Genomic DNA, 20844 nt, shown 5'->3' on the forward strand with positions numbered 1-20844 from the left:
TCTGGGCATGCGCCCTGTGTGCTATTGTGTCCCTGCAAGTGTGTTTCATTTCTCCAGTCCTATATTTATGCTCAGTGGAGGGGAAAGGTAGTTGAATGAGTGTCCTAATTCCAGCCAACAAAATCGGAACTCAGTGATGCCATTGATTCTCTAGCCAGCAGAAAAGCCCCGGGAAGGACGGCATTATCCCTGAAATAATCAAGAGTGCCAAGCCTGCTATACTTTCAGCACTCTACGAACTGCTTTGCCTGTGTTGGGATGAGGGAGCAATACCACAGGACATGCGCGATGCCAATATCATTACCCTCTATAAGAGCAAGGGTGACAGCGGTAACTGCAATAACTACTGTGGAATCTCCCTGCTCAGCATAGTGGAGAAGGTCTTCACTCGAATCACTTTAAACAGGCTCCAGAAGCTGGCTGAGCGCGTCTACCCTGAGGCACAGTGTGGCTTTCGAACAGAGAGATTCACCATTGACATGCTGTTCTCCCTTCACCAGCTACAGGATAAATGCCATGAACAACAGATGCCCCTCTATGTTGCTTTCATTGATCTCACCAAAGCCTTTGACCCAGTCAGCAGATGTGGTCTCTTCAGACTACTAGAAAAGATTGGATGTCCACCAAAGCTACTAAGTATCATCACCTCATTCCACAACAATATGAAAGGCACAATTCAGCATAGCGGCGCCTCATCAGACCCCTTTCCTATCCTGAGTGGCGTGAAACAGGGCTGTGTTCTCGCACCTACACTGTTTGGGATCTTCTTCTCCCTGCTGCTCTCACATGCGTTCAAGTCTTCAGAAGAAGGAATTTTTCTCCACACAAGATCTGGTGGCAGGTTGTTCAACCTTGCCCGTCTAAGAGCGAAGACCAAAGTACGGAAAGTCCTCATCAGGAAACTCCTCTTTGCTGACGATGCTGCACTAACATCTCACACTGAAGAGTGTCTGCAGAGACTCATCGACAGGATTGCGGCTGCCTGCAACGAATTTGGCCGAACCATCAGCCTCAAGAAAACGAACATCATGGGACAGGACGTCAGAAATACTCCATCCATCAATATTGGCGACCACGCTCTGGAAGTGGTTCAAGAGTTCACCTACCTAGGCTCAACTATCACCAGTAACCTGTCTCTCGATGCAGAAATCAACAAGTGCATGGGAAAAGCTTCCACTGCTATGTCCAGACTGGCCAAGAGAGTGTGGGAAAATGGCACACTGACACGGAACACAAAAGTCCGAGTGTATCAAGCCTGTGTCCTCAGTACCTTGCTCTACAGCAGCGAGGCCTGGACAACGTATGTCAGCCAAGAGCAACGTCTCAATTCATTCCATCTTTGCTGCCTCCGGAGAATACTTGGCATCAGGTGGCAGGACCGTACTACCAACACAGAAGTCCTCGAGGTGGCCAACATCCCCAGCATATACACCCTACTGAGCCAGCGGCACTTGAGACGGCTTGGCCATGTGAGCCGCATGGAAGATGGCAGGATCCCCAAGGACACATTGTACAGCGAGCTTGTCACTGGTATCAGACCCACCGGCCGTCCATTTCTCCACTTTAAAGACGTCTGCAAACACGACATGAAGTCCTGTGACATTGATCACAAGTCATGGGAGTCAGTTGCCAGTGATCGCCAGAGCTGGCGGGCAGCCATAAAGGCGGGGCTAAAGTGTGGCGAGTCAAAGAGACTTAGCAGTTGGCAGGAAAAAAAGACAGAAGCGCAAGGGGAGAGCCAACTGTGTAACAGCCCCGACAACCAATTTTATCTGCAGCGCCTGTGGAAGAGTCTGTCACTCTAGTATTGGCCTTTATAGCCACTCCAGGCGCTACTTCCCAAACCACTGACCACCTCCAGGCGCTTACCCATTGTCTCTCGAGACAAGGAGGCCAAAGAAGAAAAGAAAGCAAAATACTGCAGGCGTTGGAAATCTGAAACAAAAACAGAAAATGCTGGACATAGTCAGCAGGTCAGGCAGAATCTGTGGAGGTTCTGACCTTTCACGATGAAAGGTCAGAACCTGAAACGTTAACTCTCTTTCTCTCTCCACAGATGCTGAGTATTTCCAATATTTTCTGATTTTGCTTACGATCATGTTGACTTACTTGGTGGGTGTTACCAATATTTTCTGTTTTCGTTTCATTTCTGGCATGTGCAATTGGTTTGCTTTTTATTAGGCTTCAGATTAGTCAATTGACAATCACAAAACTTTAGATGGCATGACGGACTGAATGGCCTCCTTCTATGCCGCAATATTTCTATGGTTCTAACTTCAAGATATGCCTATTTACAACATATTTTGAGCGTCATCAAGACAGACCTGTTACATACATCACCATTTTAACACAGTAACTAATGCCAAGGGAGATCAACTTGTAAATTGTGCTAACTGCAACCAAACTCCTCAGATTAATTACTTTGAGTCACAAATGTATAGAAAAATGGCTTTCATCTTCTCCACAGCAAAATTCCACAAGTCAGTAAATGAATAACCAATTAATCTGGCTTTTGGTGGCATTTGTTGAGAATATTTGCTAGGGCATTGGGAGGACTCCCTGCTCTCTTCAGATAGTACTATTGGATCTTAAATGTACCCCTGAACTTTTTCATATTTTTGTCGAAGTTGGTCTTCATTAGTTTTCTTAGAAAAATGAATACACTATTTCCACTAAAAAAAAACACCAGAGGGCGAAAAAACTAAAAGAAAATCACAAAAAAATCTAATAGGTCCCTCTTCCTCACTTTATAACAATATCATGTCAAAAGATTACATTTAATGCAATTTTTACATTCATCTTTGAACAGAATGTCTTGCAAAAACTGGCAATTTTAAAATGTTAGTATCAACTTACATATTGATCGCACTTAAAATAAATTCATATCTGCTCAAAAGAACCTGCAACAAAATGTAAAATAAAATTACTGTAAGAAAATCTCATTTATTAAGATTTAAATGATACATGTGAAATTCATAAGTTACATTTAGCCTGGAAGAACAACTTTGTACAACTTTAAAAAAAAAATCAAGAACTCAAGCACCCCAACCGGCGTGACTGAACTGAAAAAGTTCTAAGTCCTAATTGAGCCATACACAATCTAGACCTGGCAGCAATGCAAATACCGATCTTTGAGTAATAACTCATTTGCCCTACATTTTAGCAGCTTCCAGCCACTTGCATCTGTTATACTTTGTAACTACTGGTTAGAAGTAGCCATTTTGTAGAGCTTCTCCATCTGTGACATTATAAATGGAAGGCTGCAGTTCCCAATCATGACATTACAAGGCATAAACTTCAAGATGTCGATTAAAAGGTCAGTCTAAAATAGGGCAACACGCAACAGAGTTATGTGTAAATGAGCACGTATCCTGCATGAAATTTAGGTTTGGGTAGCAATTGAGAGAATATATTTGCCTTTGAAATCAAATGTTACAGCACAGAGTATTTGTGAAAAAGGAGGTTTTTTTAATCATTTAATCAGGCTTCAGAATCAATATTGATACAGAAATTTTGGACTTGTTTCACAAGAATATAAATAACCAAGCAAAATTATAAATACATCTAGATTGCCAGTCTTGGAGGTATGGTAATTTGTGTTTCTTGGCAAATGATACTGTATAATTTTCTATGCTTTTTGAATTTTAAACTGCCATTTTGTATTCAAACCTAATTCTTGCAAAAACCCATAAAATTAGATGACTATAACTAACATTTATTCAATAAACAAGGAATATGGAAAGATTATGCTTTATCGATATATCCTCCACAAAGAGTCTCTTTTTAAAAATAGACTTTGGTTTCTTGTGTTAATAACCAACGGGAAGGACGAGAAATTAGTGTCTGTTCCAAATTAACCTAGTCTGAATATGTTTCAGAACAGAAAACTTGTATATGGTCATCTCTTCTGTGTAATAGATACCGTATATAATTTAGTATGGTTGAATTCTGGCAGGTCCATAATCAGCTTGCGAAGAAAGTTATGCTTCCTTCAGTTCATTACATTATGGAAGTTAGAGAAACCACAGTGAAGTCCTATGCCTGCATCAAAATTTTGCTTGCACCAGGCATATTTTTTCCATATCCAACTAGAAATCACTGGTACACTGGCATTGAATGCACTAAGTAGTACCAACATATAGGTATAAATGCAGACTGTATAAATCCTTGGAACTGGAAATCCAACTTTGCTAGTCCGCCTGCTTTGACCAAAAGAAAAGTAAATTACTCTGAGTTAGAGGGGTCATACAGCAAGGCACATTTTATTCAGAATTATTCCTACAACTTTTCTCAGACGACTTTTATAGTGTGAAGAGAATTCGAGATTCATGCCAGTCATGCTGGTTTTGTGCTGGGGAAAGTAAAGGAATGCAACAGTGTTCAATTCAACCATCTGCTTGTAGCAGCTCTTCAATTTCCTTATCCCAATTTTCATCTGATTTTTCAGCCTCAACCACCACCTCATAATCCTGAAGTTCTTGCTGCAGTTCCTCTTCCCAGTCAGTGGATGCTGTTGGAGTAAGTTTAAGCAGTTTTATTATTGCTTTCCTTCACATGATCAAATGCTGCATTTACAGTGCTATACATAATTTATTCCAGGTTCTGGAGCTTTAATCCATACTCTGTAATTTTATTTTTCAATAGGAGCTGACTTTATTTTTTTTTTTAGTAGCAGCCATCCAGACACACATTTTGCCTGAGAAAGAACAACATTGCAATATGGCATACATCAGTCACTGCTTGCAAATAAAAATTACATCAAGTCCAGTATGCGATGATCAAGTCTTTCACTGCACTAGTTCCATTGTGAATTCGACCCCAAAGTTGGGTTTGCTTTATATTGGGAGAAATTTAGAATATAGATTTAAAATTTACTCTGATAACGTGAGGCTATTTTGAGTGTTCTAAACTTTTTTTCAAGTGGAAGTTGGATGGCTGCTTGAGAGAAATAGATTTGCAGCGCTACAGAGATCGAGCCAGGGAGTGGGACTGACAGCATAGCTCCGTGGAGAGCCGGCATGGACTCAATGAGCTGAATAGCCTCCTTCTGTGCTGTAAATGACTGACTCGACTGTCGGTGAAATTGCCAGGTAGATGACAGGTGGTTTAAATCTTTTGTTAGTGTTCAGTATTCCTGATTTAGTGCAAGGTCACAAGTTATGACTTTATACACACCTAGTGTTGTACCTTATTTATTGGTTTTTAAATTATCCTTTCTTTTTATTACTGCATTAAAAACATTTGGAAACCATTCAAATTATTTATTCAAAAAAAAAGTACTGTGCTAAGAGGATTAGAAAATTGGCCAAGTTTTCCATTCCAAATCACTTCCGAGTGATCCCTGTAAGGACTTCAGGTGAGGAAAGGATTGGGCTCAGCTGTGATAATCTTACAAAATGTACCCCAGCAAGTAGCCAACACCTTTGTGTTGGGGCTGGGCGGGTTGTGGGGAAATACTAGTGAAGAAAAGGAAAAAAGAAAAAGAAACACAGCTCAGGGGAGTTTTGAGGAAGCAAGATTCCTCCGTACAGGACTCGCTAGGCCCACACATCATACAGTTGGGAACATGGCTGGGTGACCCACTCACTCAGTGCTGCTCTTCTGCTGGCTACTGGGAGCTATACATGACAATGATTTGAGATATACTAGTGAGGTATACTGAGCAAAGGCCAGACACAACCCACAGTAATGTGACTGATGTCAGAAACTCATCTCTTCCCTCTGACACGCCGCATGTTGGTGCTCCAATTAGCTTTGCCACTGAAATGATTTTTAACAATATGATCAAAAGAATGAAAGGACTTGCATTTTACAGCAATTTTCACAAGCCAAGATGTCCCAAATCACTTGACAGCCAATAAAGTACTTTGTGAAGTGTAGTCATTGTTGTAATGTAGGAAATGCAGCAGCCAATTTGCACACAAATACAATATAAAAAAATAATTAGGAAATATGACCCAGGGACTGCCAATCAGTAGGGCTCAAATTCAGGATCGTAAACAGAGAAGATGCTTGGCTGAGTTTTAAAAAATTCTTTCATGGGATCTGGGTGTCGCTGGCAAGGCCAGCATTTGTTGTTCATCCCCAATTGCCCATGACAACTGAGTGACTTGCTAGGCCATTTGAAGGCAGTTAAGAGTCAACCACATTGCTGTGGGTCTGGAGTCACATGTAGGCCAGACCTGGTAAAGACAGCAGATTTCCTTCCCTAAAGGACATTAGTGAACCAGATGGGTTTTTACACCAAATCGATGATAGTTTCATGGCACCATTACGAAGACTAGCTTTCAATTCCAGGTTTTAAAAAATTAATTGAATTTAAATTCCACCACTTGCTGTGGTGGGATTTGAACCGGTATCCCCAGGGCATTGACCTGGGCCTTTGGATTACTAGTCCTGTGACATTATCACTACTCTACCTCATGTGAGAGTTAGCTTAAGCACAGTAAAATGATTATAGTTTGGTGAGCTAGTTTACAAGTGCAAGGTGCTTGAGTTTTCGTCTGCATTTACTGGATGCAATCAAGTTGGACAACTAAGTTAAATTGATCAGTACAAAAATACACTATTCTCTCAGTTCAGTTGGACCTTGAACAGAACCGAGCCACACATACCATACAGTTTAAACAGCAGCAGTAGATAAATCTGAAAGCTGCTCTGTAGAGCGATTCAGAAAGGGAACAATGGCTGATTGCCCCTTTGCGATGGAGGAGACATTGGCCAATCTCAATATCCCCCCACCTGAGAAGAGCTAATTCAGCACAGATCAGGAATCAAACATTCTGGCATACATGGCTCAGCTACATTATCGCTTCCATGAAATCACTGTCCTTTTTAATACAAACAGCATTGTGTGCTATGAGGTCACAAAATCTACTTAAATACTTTCCTACCAATGGCCATAAATTTTGGTTGAGACTAAAAACTAAATCAGTATAAATGTAGATACACCACCACTAGTACATATCACTGAAATGGAATTAAACTTGACTAACAGCTGTACAGTGAAATGGCTTAAGAATCAAAGTCTAAATCAAATCTAAAACTGCATACTTAAATATCAAATCCAAACCTAGGGTTTAAAATCTAATTAATGGTTTAAGCTCAAAGGAAATGGTAGTGCAACTAAAAACAAAGGGAAAGGCTGAAGTCACAGTCAGTCATTTACAGCACAGAATGAGGCCATTTGGCCCGAGTCCATGCTGGCTCTGCACAGAGCAATCCAGTCAGTCCCATGCTGAAGTAAATAATTATTATAAGTTAACCACAAAAATCAAGACAGACAAGTTTGGGAAATATTTTCAGAATTGTTATGTTTTGTTACACAGAGACAAAACCATATTTAAAGTCTTCATTTTTAGAAAGAGGGTTAAAGAAATATGACGTTTAAGCATAAATCTCAGGTAGAATTTGGTAATGAGATTGTTATCCCCACCTTCTTTTGCAACATCCTCTTTTTTATCCAACACCAACTGCTCAATTTCTTTCCTTAGATCTTCTTGGTTGAGATTGCATGCATCGTATGCATCGCTAATAAATTCTGTAGCACCTGGACTTGTGGAAATTTCCTCTTCCTCCTGAAAGGAGTGCCAAGGTATGAAATGATTGCTGTGCTTCTCTAGGAGGCAGTAAAAATGCAAATGACTCCACAATCTGCCCACTTACATCCTACATTATCATGTAAAATTTGAAATATTTAGTATAGTAATAAATTATGCTAGTCAAAACAAAAATTACCTCACACGATTTTGCCTGAGTTTGGATAGCGCAAGGTGGTGTTTTTGACCTTGTTTCTGAAAGGAAGTTACGAAATTCTGGTTATGAGCAATTCAGTTATCCTGAATAAGCATAGACCTAAAGGATACGATTGTCTAGAACTTCCCAGAGTGCAAACTAAAAGAATGTATGCATCTCTGTTGTCTTTGGATCAGAATGTGCATGTGTGTTAAGCCCAAGGTTAATGAACGATACCTGTGGAGATTACTGCAGAATCGCCATGTGGAAAGTTTGCAAAGTATGGCCAGAACAATTTTAATAAGTCAATCACAACTGTAAAAGTCCAGTTCTGGGTTATATTATTTGAGCTTTTTGACAGGATTCCAGTATGTTTTACAGATCCTGAAATAGGACCATTTGAAATATATTAATAAAATCTCACAAGTGAAATCTGGAGAATATTTTATTAGCTCCAAGTGACAGTAAAACTTAAAAATATACTGGTGTATACAATGTGATTATCACATTAAGGACATTGTTAATTAAGTCAACTTAGTGCTCAGAGGATCTTTGTATTTCTCCTTCCCAGCAGCTAAGTACAGCCAACGTACCAGGCTGATGCAAGAAGATGTCTGCTGTCAATACAATTGGCATGCTTCGCAGCCAGCTGCAGATTATTCATTTTTCAGTCAAGCCTGACAGTGTGTGGATTAGAATGTCCCAATTATAAAATGAGGACTGCATAAAAATAAGGACTTAACTTGGTGCAAGGAAGAGGGAAAGGCAAAAGCAGTTTACAGAAAGGATGTGATTTTGGAAATGTACTTGCATCTAGCAGAAGAGGCGTGCAAGAGTTTCTGTTTCAATCACTGATCGAATGTGGTTCTTGGAAATTACCACTTGTAGGTCTCATTACAAGACGATCTGGAAGCCTAATTTGAATGGGAACTGAATTTAGTTCCTTTCAGAAGAGCACAATTAGACCTCAGGCCGAATATTAATTATGTACTGGAGGTGCTGAAGTTATGAAAACCTTTTCCCAAGACCTAGATCAAAGTGAAATTAAACATAGCTAGAAAATATAAAGGCGTTCACAAATTACAACAGTTTACAAACAAAGTGGCTTATTACATGAATAACTTAATTTGGCTGGGCTGCCTACAGAGATGCTCATTTACCTGTCAAATGGGTATCATCTGGACTGCTATCTTCTCTGCCCTGTTGGTCAACTGTTTGCTGTTGAGCAGCCAGAGCAGTAAGCTGTGCTGACTGTTTGATAAGTGACACTCTGTAGAAATAGTTCCTCCAGAATACTTCTTCCTTCACACTGGAGGGGGATCAGCAGAGCAAAACTCAAAGTGAAGTAATTTTATACACATTTAGTATATGTTGCATTCTACCAACAGAACACCACAAGGAAAACAGTACAGTACCATACACAGCCAAGTCAAAATTAAGCTGAATTTGTGATCATGTTTCTTTTCCCAAGTCCATCATGGTTACATCACAAGAATTCTCTTTAGATTGTGTGGAGAAATATTTTGCTCAACTTATAAGGAAGGAAACTGTGTCTCTTGGAAATACACCTAGATTTGACTTTTCATTATACCTGAATTTATGGGCCCTTGCATTCCTGTAATTCTAATAAATCTCTCTTAGCACACTGTTCCAAACTGGAAATTCCCTCCCTATCTCATGTTGATGGCTGATTGGGAAGTAATCACCTGGTCCTTTTGAAATGACAAGGGAAACTCAATCGAACAGCGAAGTCATGAAATCATAACCCTATTGCTTTCTCAGAATTTCCTGCAGATCGGTGGGGGGAGGGGGAAGGAAGAGAGACCGCTTGCACTTAAGTAGCATCTTTCATGTCCTCTAAGCAGTTCATAGCCAATTAAGTACTCTTGAGGTATAATCACTATTACAACATAGGGAAATAAGGCAGCCAACGTGTACAGAAATGTTCCATCAACAGCAATCAGATAAGTGACCAGATAATTTATTTTTGAGATATTGGTTGAGGGATAAATTTAGCTTCAATTTAGGGGGAGGGAAAAGGCAGAACTTTGGTTCAGTACATCACCTGAAAATTGGCACCTCCAGCAGTGCAGCACTCCTTGAATATTATACTGACGTGTCATCTCACACTTAGGTCTCTGGAGTGGGGTTTGAACCTACTGAGTCTGACACTGATAGTAATATTCTGTGTGTTACACTCAGCATACTAAAGAGGTTGTCAACCTTGGCTCAGTGATAGCACTCTTGCTTCTGAATTAACAGATTGATGGTTCAAACCCCACCTAACAGACTTAAACATGTAATTTAGGTTGACACTTCAATGCAGTATGAAGGAGTGCTGCAGTGTCGGAAGTGCTGTCTTTTGGATGACAGATTAAACTATTTCAGCAGAATCTGATTAGTGAACCGGAATGTTCAGAAAGAACATTTTTGGTACAATGTTGAGACACTGCTTTGTGGAATTATAAAGTAGAAAGAGAGAAACTTAACCAAAAAGAACAAAATCAGACATGCCTTTTTAAAATTAGTTATACGTTCAGATATAGTACAACCTAGCTTCTTATATATACTGTTTGCTTGAATGTATAACACCAATAAATGAGGCATAGTCCCAGTCTCTAGTATAACTGTATTCAATTTTACTTCAATCCACCAGTGATATTTGCCTTCTGCACTGATCCTGTTCTAATTTCCACTCTCTCCCACTCAACCTGACTAAACCAAATGCCCAACCTTCCCGGCTACTTCACAAACCTGCACTTCATTTAAAACTAGCCTAATTTGTTCACCAGTATGTCCCTCTTTTCTTTGACTTCCAGGCAGCAGGATAGGAAATGTGTGCTCACTTCTATGCAACAATACTTTCAACTCAAACAGACAAACCGAGCAACATATATAGGAACAACATTGGTATACACTTTACATTCAAAGGAACACTCATTTAACATATATATTACGAAGGTATACAGCAGATTTTATGTTAGCCTTTACCCAATTCCAGTAATTTTATTTGGCATGCAATGTACTTTAATGTAGAACTTACAGCTTTGGAACAAGATCAAATCGCATTCGGTTAAGAAGTTCATCTTCCTGGAGCATTACAACAGCAACAGGATACATCTGATCAAAGTCAAAATTAAACTGGACTCCTGCTGGTGGATCTCGCAGAAAATTTCTCCTCTCCTGAAAACATAAGTATCTCAGGTTTACCTTTAGACAGATTTTACAAAAGAAATATGGAGAATGCACGTTAAGTAGGACTATTATTCACTGAAATATAACTACCGTACCATGTAAATACTATTGTGAAATACATTGAATAAACTTGGACTGGCTGCGACAAAACCCCTATGCCTGGTTTCAGAATAGACAGAAGCAAGAGATACTGAGACAGCCTCACCACACAGTGGCCTTTTAAAGTTTGATCTTGCATTCTAAGAATGAAAGTATAAGGAATTAGTTTTACATTTTGGATGCACATTGGGCATCTAGCAGGAAGAACCTGCAAGGACAAAGAAGCATAAGACAAAGTGGCAGGAAGGGAGAACTGATTCACACTACTGATCATTTTATATGAGAAACTAAACTGCAGAGTTAAGAGTACTGCCTGTTAAGAGTGCCACATTGCAACCTCTAGATGGCACCAGAACACAAGGTTACAACTACAGTCTGGAAATTAATGGGCAAAAAAAAACACAGGCAAGAGTGTCTATTCATGATTAATTCAAACACTCTGACCACATAAAACTTTTGAGTACTTACTTGATGTTGGGGTTAGTGTGCAAAATTGGTGGGTAACATATTTGTCATTACAAAACACCCAGTAGCCTAACATAATTGGAAACTTTAAAAAATCTTCTTTCGAATCTGTTCTCCCCGTGCATGGGCCCATACTTTTCTAGATATGGAACTCAGACTTTATGATTACCAACAGGATAATTAAATTAGTATATAGCGAAGCCATCTTTTTTCAGAGTCAGTGTTGCATTTCAATCTTATCCCTCATCATCCTTGAACTTACAACCTTCTTACTCGGAGGTGAGAGTGCCATCACTGAGCCATGGTTTTAAAACCATCCCCTGGCTCCAGATGGCAAATATGCCATCACTTCTGCACTTAGATCAACGCCAAGTGCTTGGCCCTCGTAATGCTGACTGCGTCATATTTAACCATTAAAGCAGTAAAATTTGGAGCAAGTTAGCAGCTGCAAAATTGACACTTGACGGCGCGATTTATGGTATATCATTAACCTCACCACTGCTGGAAATTCTGGTCCAAATAGAAATTTGGGATTTTGTCACTCACATTATAAAGTTGTGTCCACTCATTACTTAATTGTGCAGCAGACTGGGATATAAACTTAGTGCCCAAGTTTAATTTTTAAGGGTACATTGAAGCCTTTAGTTTCAGTCATTGTGAAATTGTCTAACCTGTACACAATTCCATCAAAATAAAATTATGTTGAAGTATTAAAGAAAAGCAGACATACTGCTGACAAGGCTAAGATTTGCTGTTGAATAGCTTCTTCTTCACTGTATCCAACCCAAGGAGGTACAGCAGCATCTGGAAAAAAAAAACCTATTATTTACAAAGAAAACTTTATTCTTTAATAAAAAGCATACCATCCCAGCTCTAAGATATTGATGTGAAGTTTAGGCAGTATATTCTACTCTCATTAGAAATCTCATTTTGCTAAGTGTAAGTATTTTAGATTGCACTTACAGTACAATTTAGCATTGTGCAAACACAAGACATGCAGAGCAGTGCTGCCTAACTGCTATCATCCGCCCACCCCCACCAGTGCTACCAAAGCGTACCACCAGTCTTTTCTTCCCCTAGCCTGAATGCAGCTAAATACTGGATACCTACCTCCAACTTCTAAAACATGTATAAAACCTTGCTGTGTCTCCTCAAAATGATAAATAAAAATGAAATACATAATAGATGAAATACATTTAAAAAGTCACTGATTTATAGTTTTCACAGAATAATGCTCAGAGTTGTGGAATTTGGTCCCCAATACAAAAAATAAGTTAGATTTAGTCACCATAAATCAGTGCTTCTAAAGTACCTTGTGTTAAATGGCGAATACTCCTATTGTTATAAAACAGTGCATTTTCCAACTTACTGGAAGCAAGGCAATCTGCTAGTATATTACAATTTATGTTTCTCTTTTCACAGTTCAATATTATTTTCAATACCAAGAATTTACATAGATTTTTTAACCTGGTCAGAAATTACATTTAATTTCTGTTTGCATTTCTTAAGTACTATTGGAATCCCTGTCCATATTGCTAATAGTAAACCCAATGCAGCAGTCAATATCATAGTGGATTAATACAACTACAAAAAGAACATAGCACATAAAAATATCTGGCTGAAGAAAAGCAACGGACAATGAAAATAAATGTTATTTTAGTGCGTACAGATTTTTCACTATCAATGCAAATCCAAGGATGTCATGATTTTGGCCATATTTGATTAAAAAGAGAAATTTCCATCACATTTCTGAAGCATGTAGAATTTCAAAAGACCAAGAAATAATTAAATATCAGTTAATGTTTAGCTATCCTAAAGCACACACATACACACAAAATTCCACAGTATGAGAAAAGTAGGCAGTACCTGTTTTCTTTATCAACTTTTCTTGTACAAACTTGTCTTGTTCTTTTTTGAAATCTCCAATTATAGTCTAAAATGTGGAAACATAATTTGCTTACACCCACACTACATAGGGAAAACTTATGACTTGAGCATTAACAGCTGACTCAAATTCACTGACACAAAGGAAATACACTTTCATGTAGATAAAATAGTTGATGTATTGCTGAAAAGAGACATGCTGTCAAAGCAGTTTGTTTTGCACTCATCAGGACAGACGCAAGAATGCCAAATTTCAAAGGGATCAACAATTTATACAGCATGAGAAAAGGGTTGCCAAGTCAATTCTGATTGATCAATGCGCTGCCATGGAGAATGCACCAGGGAACTATTGTCCCCCATGCTTTTATTTAATTCAAAAAAGGTGCAATGCCTAGACATGTTCCTTTTGCCTGTAGAGGGCAGGTCCCTGTGTATGAATATATGCAGCTTCTGCAAGCGTAGGTGAACCACATTGGGAGCGCGACTGATGATCTGAAATTGGTTGTTAGTGTAATGCTCAGGATTGTTCAATAAGAGCTGTCCAATCGTGGAATCACATCTAATCTTTGACATTCTGTTCTGAATTTTGCAAGTACTGGCTGGTTGAGTACGGTCAGTATTCTGTCTATTGTGAACAGCTAAAGGGACGTGCTGTTTGATATGATCTAACAGTCGTTGGAATGTACGGCCTACATACCTAGCATCACATCGGCACTGGGATTCATATACCAAATTACTCATTTGTGTGGTCGGCAGAATGTCTTTTTGGCTTGATGGCAGCATCCTGTTAGTGGAAAATACCACTTGTGTTGCTGCACAAATGGCTGTTAGCAAAACTAAAAATACATCAATAATTATTTTGTTAAAATGCACCTTATTTTGTTGCAAATTAGATACCACAAACTGATTGCAAAGCATTTCCCTCATCATAAACTCAGTCAAGTTTGAGCCAAAGTCATACTCGGAATACAGATTCAGCAACAGCAATGAAACCACTCTCCGATATGTTATTGGTCTTTTACATAGTTGTAGGTTTAGTTGACTGTTTATTCTAGTTTTAAGTCAGCACATGTAGGTTTGATAAAAAGTACCCAGATGTTCAACAGGAAAGCATATCTAGTGAGTTTATTATGCAGAAATTATTGAGTAGAGTTTCTGCTAGTTTTATCAGTGTAATCCAGATGAAATCAGCCAAACCAGTGCAAAAGCTTGCAGAAATAAGCATAAATCAAGTTTCCACAATCTAATACGGATTTAAAAATTATTCTGCCGGAAGCTTGCCCCGCCCACACAGCTGGCCATGCCTCCAGATTGAAATAACGAGGTTGGCGAGTTTCTGTTGATGAAACTAGTAAAAAGATTCAGCATAATTTTCTTTTAAGTCCTTTTCAGTGATTTAAAATCTGGTTACTCACAGGTGGAGGAGTCAACACTTTGTAAAATGCTTTTTTTTGCGATACATACAATTTCAGAAGTATTAATAAAACTACACCAGGTTTCCACTGTTAAATACAAATTATTTTTTAATATGAAAAACAATTATCTTCTAATACGCCACCTGACTGGTTGATGCAACGTTTTATGTGTGATCATGCAAATGAAATTTAGCAGAAACATGAACTGTAACCTCACTGGTGCAATTTGTGCCCAATTCCCCGATTGGCCCCAAAGCAAAAATTCTACCCCTACAGCTTTATGAATTACTGGACTTTATGGGCATAAGACCACCATAATTCTTATACATCTTGCTTCATTCCTTCAACTCCCTCCCCCATGGCAGTAATGCATCAACATAGTTTCAGTACATATCATTTGTGCTTTCAGGAAATGTAATTCAAAATGTATTTCTGTAGAAAGATACAAACCTTGTCAATCACATCATCGATATTTCTTTCTTCTACAGATTTCTTAATAGTCTGTGCAGTCTCAACCACTGATTCAGATATCTTTTTGGTAGCAGCAGTGGCAAAACTGAACAGATAATCTGTACAAGAAAAGAAAAGAAAATGTCAGATACTGTAATGCAACTTGCTAGGTACAGAGCCAGTAGACAACCAAAGTTAACTTAAACCTCTTAAGCAATGAAAAGGGTGTGTAACATTATCTGCTTATTTTTTGTTTCTGTTTTGAGGCCTTCAATGAAATGTCCCACACACTTTGGTCCTTGAAGTCAGGCTTTTATAGTATTGAAAAATGTGGATTCTACAGGAATACAACTCGTTCACTAAATGAGTACAAAATATCTATTATGCAAGAGATTCTACTAAGCAGCATGTGGCTAAATATTCATGCAACATTACAGTTGTGAAGTTTTTAATCTAACAATCTGTACCCATTAACTAAATAGATTAATAATGACCAAATGGGTGTCACCAGAGGTGTTGCACCTTAACAGTAGCTGTCAGGGTGCAAACTCAAACGATTGTGTCTCTTCAAGTTCTGAAGCTATTGACTCTCAGGACATCTGCCAATTAAACCATTGTGCTGAAGGGAAGTTACAAAACGACCTCAAATGGTCCAATGACCTTCATTCAATCATAAGGTCAGAAGTGGGGATGTTCGCTGATGATTGCACAATGTTCAGCACCATTCGTGACTCCTCAGATACTGAAGCAGTCTGTGTAGAAATGCAGCAAGACCTGGTCAATATCCAGGCTTGAGCTGATAAGTGGCAAGTAACATTCGCGCCACACAACTCCCAGGCACTGACCATCTCCAAGAGAGAATCTAACCATCTCCTCTTGAAATTCAACAGAATTACCATCACTGAATCCCCCACTATCAACATCCTAGGGGCTACCATTGACCAGAAACTGAACTGGAGTAGCCATATAAATACCGTGGCTACAAGAGCAGGTCAGAGGCTAGGAATCCTGAGACGAGTAACTCACCACCTGACTCCCCAAAGCCTATCCACCATCTACAAGGCACAAGTCAGGGGTGTGATGGAATACTCTCCACTTGCCTGGATGGATGCAGCTCCAACAACACTCAAGAAGCTCGACACCATCCAGGACAAAGCAGCCCGCTTGATTGGCACCCCATCTCCAAACATTCACTCCCTCCACCACCGACGCACAGTGGCAGCAGTGTGTACCATCTACAAGGTGCACTGCAGCAATGCACCAAGGCTCCTTAGACAGCACCTTCCAAACCCGCGACCTCTACCAACTAGAAGGACAAGGGCAGCAAATACATGGGAACACCACCACCTGCAAGTTCCCCTCCAAGTCACACACCATCCTGACTTGGAACTTTATCGCCTTTCCTTCAATGTCGCTGGGTCAAAATTCTGGAACTCCCTTACTAACAGCACTGTGGGTATACCTACCCCAAATGCTCTGCAGCGGTTCAAGAAGGCAGCTCACCACCACCTTCTCAAGGGTAATTAGGGATGGGCAATAAATGCTGGCCTGTCCAGCGTCACCCACATCCCATGAATGAAAAAAAAAATGATCAATGGATCAATAAAACCCTTCCATCGAATGAAGGAATATTACCTACTTACCGCCCGACTTCATTGCTCACAGGTGTGGCCTTGTGGGATTGTTTTTGTAAATAGGATAATTTAACAGTTCGTGTTATAAACAAGGTTGTATTTCCTGTAATTTAGAAGGTCAGGGAATGATTTGACTGTCACCAATGTCACTCAAAATCTAATAGCCGCCATCTTAATTCTAAAGCTGATGTACTTATTGGGACAGGCTTTGACAAACGCATGCTTTGCACCAAAATTTACATGACCAAAATATCATTGCATTGCTTGCAATTAACAAATGGTATGTGGTTCTTGCAATCCCTTTTCCACCTTGGTGACAGTCAGTACCCCTGAACAGAGGAAAATTGAGATTGTAGACAAGATTTTACAATTCATTTGATCTCCTGTTGAATCATGGTCTTGTGTCTCCCAAATCGCTCCTTCACTGTCCAACTCAGTGGAACTGCCTTCATTCATTTCAACCCTTACCAATACAGTCATGGTCAGTAATGGCTTCCCTTCTTCCTTCTCCTTCTTTGGCCTCCTTGTCTCGGGAGACAATGGGTAAGTGCCTGGAGGTGGTCAGTGGTTTGTGGAACAGCGCCTGGAATGGCTATAAAGGCCAATACTAGAGTGACAGACTCTTCCACAGGTGCTGCAGAAAAAAATTGGTTGTCGGGGCTGTTACACAGTTGGCTCTCTCCTTGCGCTTCTGTCTTTTTTTCTGTCAACCGCTAAGTCTCTTCGACTCGCCACACTTTAGCCCCACCTTTATGGCTGCCCACCAGCTCTGGCGATCGCTGGCAACTGACTCCCACGACTTGTGATCAATGTTACAGGACCTCATGTCGTGTTTGCAGACGTCTTTAAAGCGGAGACATGGACGGCCGATAGGTCTGATACCAGTGGCGAGCTCGCTGTACAATGTGTCCTTGGGGATCCTGCCATCTTCCATGCGGCTCACATGGCCAAGCCATCTCAAGCGCCGCTAACTCAGTAGTGTGTATAAGCTGGGGATGTTGGCTGCCTCGAGGACTACTGTGTTGGAGATGCGGTCCTGCCACCTGATGCCAAGGATTCTCTGGAGGCAGCGAAGATGGAATGAATTGAGACGTCGCTCTTGGCTGACATATGTTGTCCAGGCCTCGCTGCCATAGAGCAAGGTACCCTTCTTATTCCTGCATTTTTACCTCCAGAGACCCCTAAAGGATCTCTCCTTGCCCCTTCCTCTCCTCCATCTGCATGACAACCCCTGGTGCTATCATTTATTGGCATAGAGTCAGCTTCCAGTGTATGCTGGCAACACCCTGCACTACATCTCCACCTCTCCTGACCCCTCTACCACATTGTTTGCTTGACTTCCAGACTAGGATGAGCTCCAGTTTAATGTTGTCAAGACGTAGACCAACATGTTCAACCCCTGCCACAGACTTGTAGTCTTCTTACTGATTCCACCCCTCTCTCTGGCTATTGTCTCAGGCTGAAGCAGACTTCTTATAACGTTGGTGCCCATAGCTCATATCCTTTCCATAATACTGTTAACTTCCACCTTTGTGACATTGTGCGTCTCTCACTACTGATTCTGATGGATGCTGCTGCTGATGGAATCATCTCTGCATGTGTCTTCTCTAGACTCGACTAATCTAAACCAACTCATCCAAAACTCTGAAGCCCTGTAATATCCTGTTTACCTGCTGCTCATGTCCTTACTGGCCAAAATTGACTCCCAGTCCTCCAATGTCTCATTTTACTTACAAGCACAAGATGGGTATTACAATGGAACACGTAACTATCTTGCATTTGTATACTATCTTTAACATAATAAAACATCTCAAAGCACTTCACAGGAGCATTATCAAACAATATTTGACACCAAGCCACATAAGGAGATATGATGGATGACCAAAAGCTTTGTCAAAGAGGAAGGTTTAAGGAGTGCTTTAAAAGGAGAAGTAGAGAGCATTAGAGAGGGAATTAGAGAGCTAATGGCCAAGACAGTTGAAAGCACAGCTACCTGTGGAGTGATAAAAATCATGCAAGTGCAAGGCACCAGAAATGGGAGTACTGTAGCAATCTCAGAGGGCCGTAGGACTGCAGAAGGTTACAGAGACCGGGAAGGGAGAAGCTGCAGGAGGGATTTAAAAACAAGGATGTGAGTTTTAAAATTAAGGCATTGCCAGACTAAATACCAAGCATGAATGATACTGATCTGTTAAGCCACATTTCTAGCAATGAAACACATCATGAAGCACACTTAATAGTCGATTGATTCCAACAGTCTTTTAATTTGGAAATATAGTGTAGACAGCTACGTAACGAGTAGTATTTTATGAAGTTGAAGAAGAAATATTTTCTAAATTCCTCACTGAACGAGGGTTACAATTTGGGATTGCTCCCAACATTCTTTAACAGCGCTCACTGCAAAAGGGCACTTGCATAAACAGACTTATGCTTTCCCGAAATGAAACTTCATGTAACCTTGTGTTGTAGTTACTATCGTTATGTAGGCAACTATGGAAGTCTTTTTCCACACAACAGGATGCTGCAAATAGCAATAAGATGAAGGAGAATGTAATCTGTTTTCGGTGGTGTTCATCGAGGGAGGAATATTGACCAGGAAGTGGAGAGAACTCCCTGCTCTTCCAATAGTACTGCAGGATCTCTGGCCAGAGCACTAGGCGACCTTTCCACTCTGAATAGTACTTTGAGATCTTTTAACATTTGGTTAATGGGATACAGATTACCTCAAGATTAAGAGTATGGTCTTTCACCACAGAGTTACAGTACTGATTGCCCACAGTATAGTCTAATCCTCCAATAGGCAGACTAACAAACCATGTAACTCATGCTAAAACTAAAGATTATTTTGAGAGAACCATACACAGAAGCAAGATAAGTTAACAGGCATAAACACTCTTGCCTGAGTCACAAGGTTCGAGACCCATCCTAGGACTTCAGCACAAAAATCAAGGCTGACACTCCAGTGCAGTACCAAGGGAGTGCTGCACTGTTGGAGGTACCGTCTTTCCGATGAGATGTTAAACTGAGGCCCCATCCATCCTCTCAGGTGGACATAAAAGATCCCATGGCATATTCTGAAGAGGAGCAGGAGATCTATCCCCAGTGTTCTGCCCAATGTTTATCCTTCAATCAACATCACAAAAACAGATGATCTGGTCATTATCACATCACAGTTTGTGGGAGTTTTCTGTGCACAAATTGGCTGCTGCGTTTCCTAAATTACAACAGTGACTACACTTCAAAAAGTGCCTCGGGATGTCCAGTAGTCACGATAGGCGCTACATAAATGTAAGTTTTTCTTCCCCCACCCACCCAACCCACCCCGACTCAACTACTTTGAGTCCAAATTTGAGTGCAATATTAAATCCTCTTTCTCGCCTGGGGTTTTAGATGTTTAGATGCAGCAAAACATAGGTCCAGGTAATGTGGAATCTCTTCTCATTGCAGTAACATGTGTTTTGTAAGTGAACTGAAGGCAGTAGGACAAGCACTCAGATTTTCCAGTGTTCAGACAGCTTGTTCATCTCAGTTTTTTCCTAAGCCACTTTGTTTGAAACAGGCTGAAATCCTTCAAAAGGCATGTTTTTAAAACCAAGTTTTTAATCAATTATATTGCTGACTTAATACCTGGAAGAATCATCTAACACTTGGTAGAAATCATAAGAGCCATGTCCTTTGTGTCATATTAATTTTTTTTTACAAGCCAGAGATATTTGTCTGAACCTAAAGAAACAATTTGATTAGCTATAGCTGAAAAATCAATGGGGTCTTTACGATTCAGGAGAAATTCCTGTTGCAATTTAACATGGGGGTATCCCTTGATAAAGTCATGTACTTGTAGTAATGGATAACAAGACAAAAGGACACAGGAACCCATTAGAGAAAGCATTGGACAAAAAAAATGAAATGGTTAATTTTGGCCCAGCTAAAAGTTATATAATATTGAAATTTAAAACATGTCAGATCGC

At 40.0% G+C, this 20844-nt stretch overlaps 1 protein-coding gene across 2 annotated transcripts in view; it reads right to left on the reverse strand.

The window, feature by feature from the left end:
* Positions 1–2923: 2923 nt before the first annotated feature.
* syap1 (synapse associated protein 1) overlaps positions 2924–20844 on the reverse strand; it is a 30111-nt gene continuing 12190 nt past the window's right edge. Inside the window, exons 2-9 of one of the 2 annotated variants that reach the window (XM_068040425.1) lie at positions 15243–15361; positions 13360–13426; positions 12224–12297; positions 10778–10917; positions 8895–9043; positions 7738–7793; positions 7436–7577; positions 2924–4510 (exon numbers count right to left, since the gene is read on the reverse strand). In XM_068040425.1, the coding sequence (XP_067896526.1) occupies positions 4386–4510; positions 7436–7577; positions 7738–7793; positions 8895–9043; positions 10778–10917; positions 12224–12297; positions 13360–13426; positions 15243–15361 (872 nt within the window). In that variant the 3' untranslated portion in view covers positions 2924–4385. Of the gene's footprint in view, positions 4511–7435; positions 7619–7737; positions 7794–8894; positions 9044–10777; positions 10918–12223; positions 12298–13359; positions 13427–15242; positions 15362–20844 lie in introns of both variants that reach the window. The other variant, XR_010975817.1, reaches the window with a different exon arrangement.

Source organism: Heterodontus francisci, chromosome 10 (genome assembly GCF_036365525.1).
Source record: "Heterodontus francisci isolate sHetFra1 chromosome 10, sHetFra1.hap1, whole genome shotgun sequence".
Classification (NCBI taxonomy): domain Eukaryota; kingdom Metazoa; phylum Chordata; class Chondrichthyes; order Heterodontiformes; family Heterodontidae; genus Heterodontus; species Heterodontus francisci.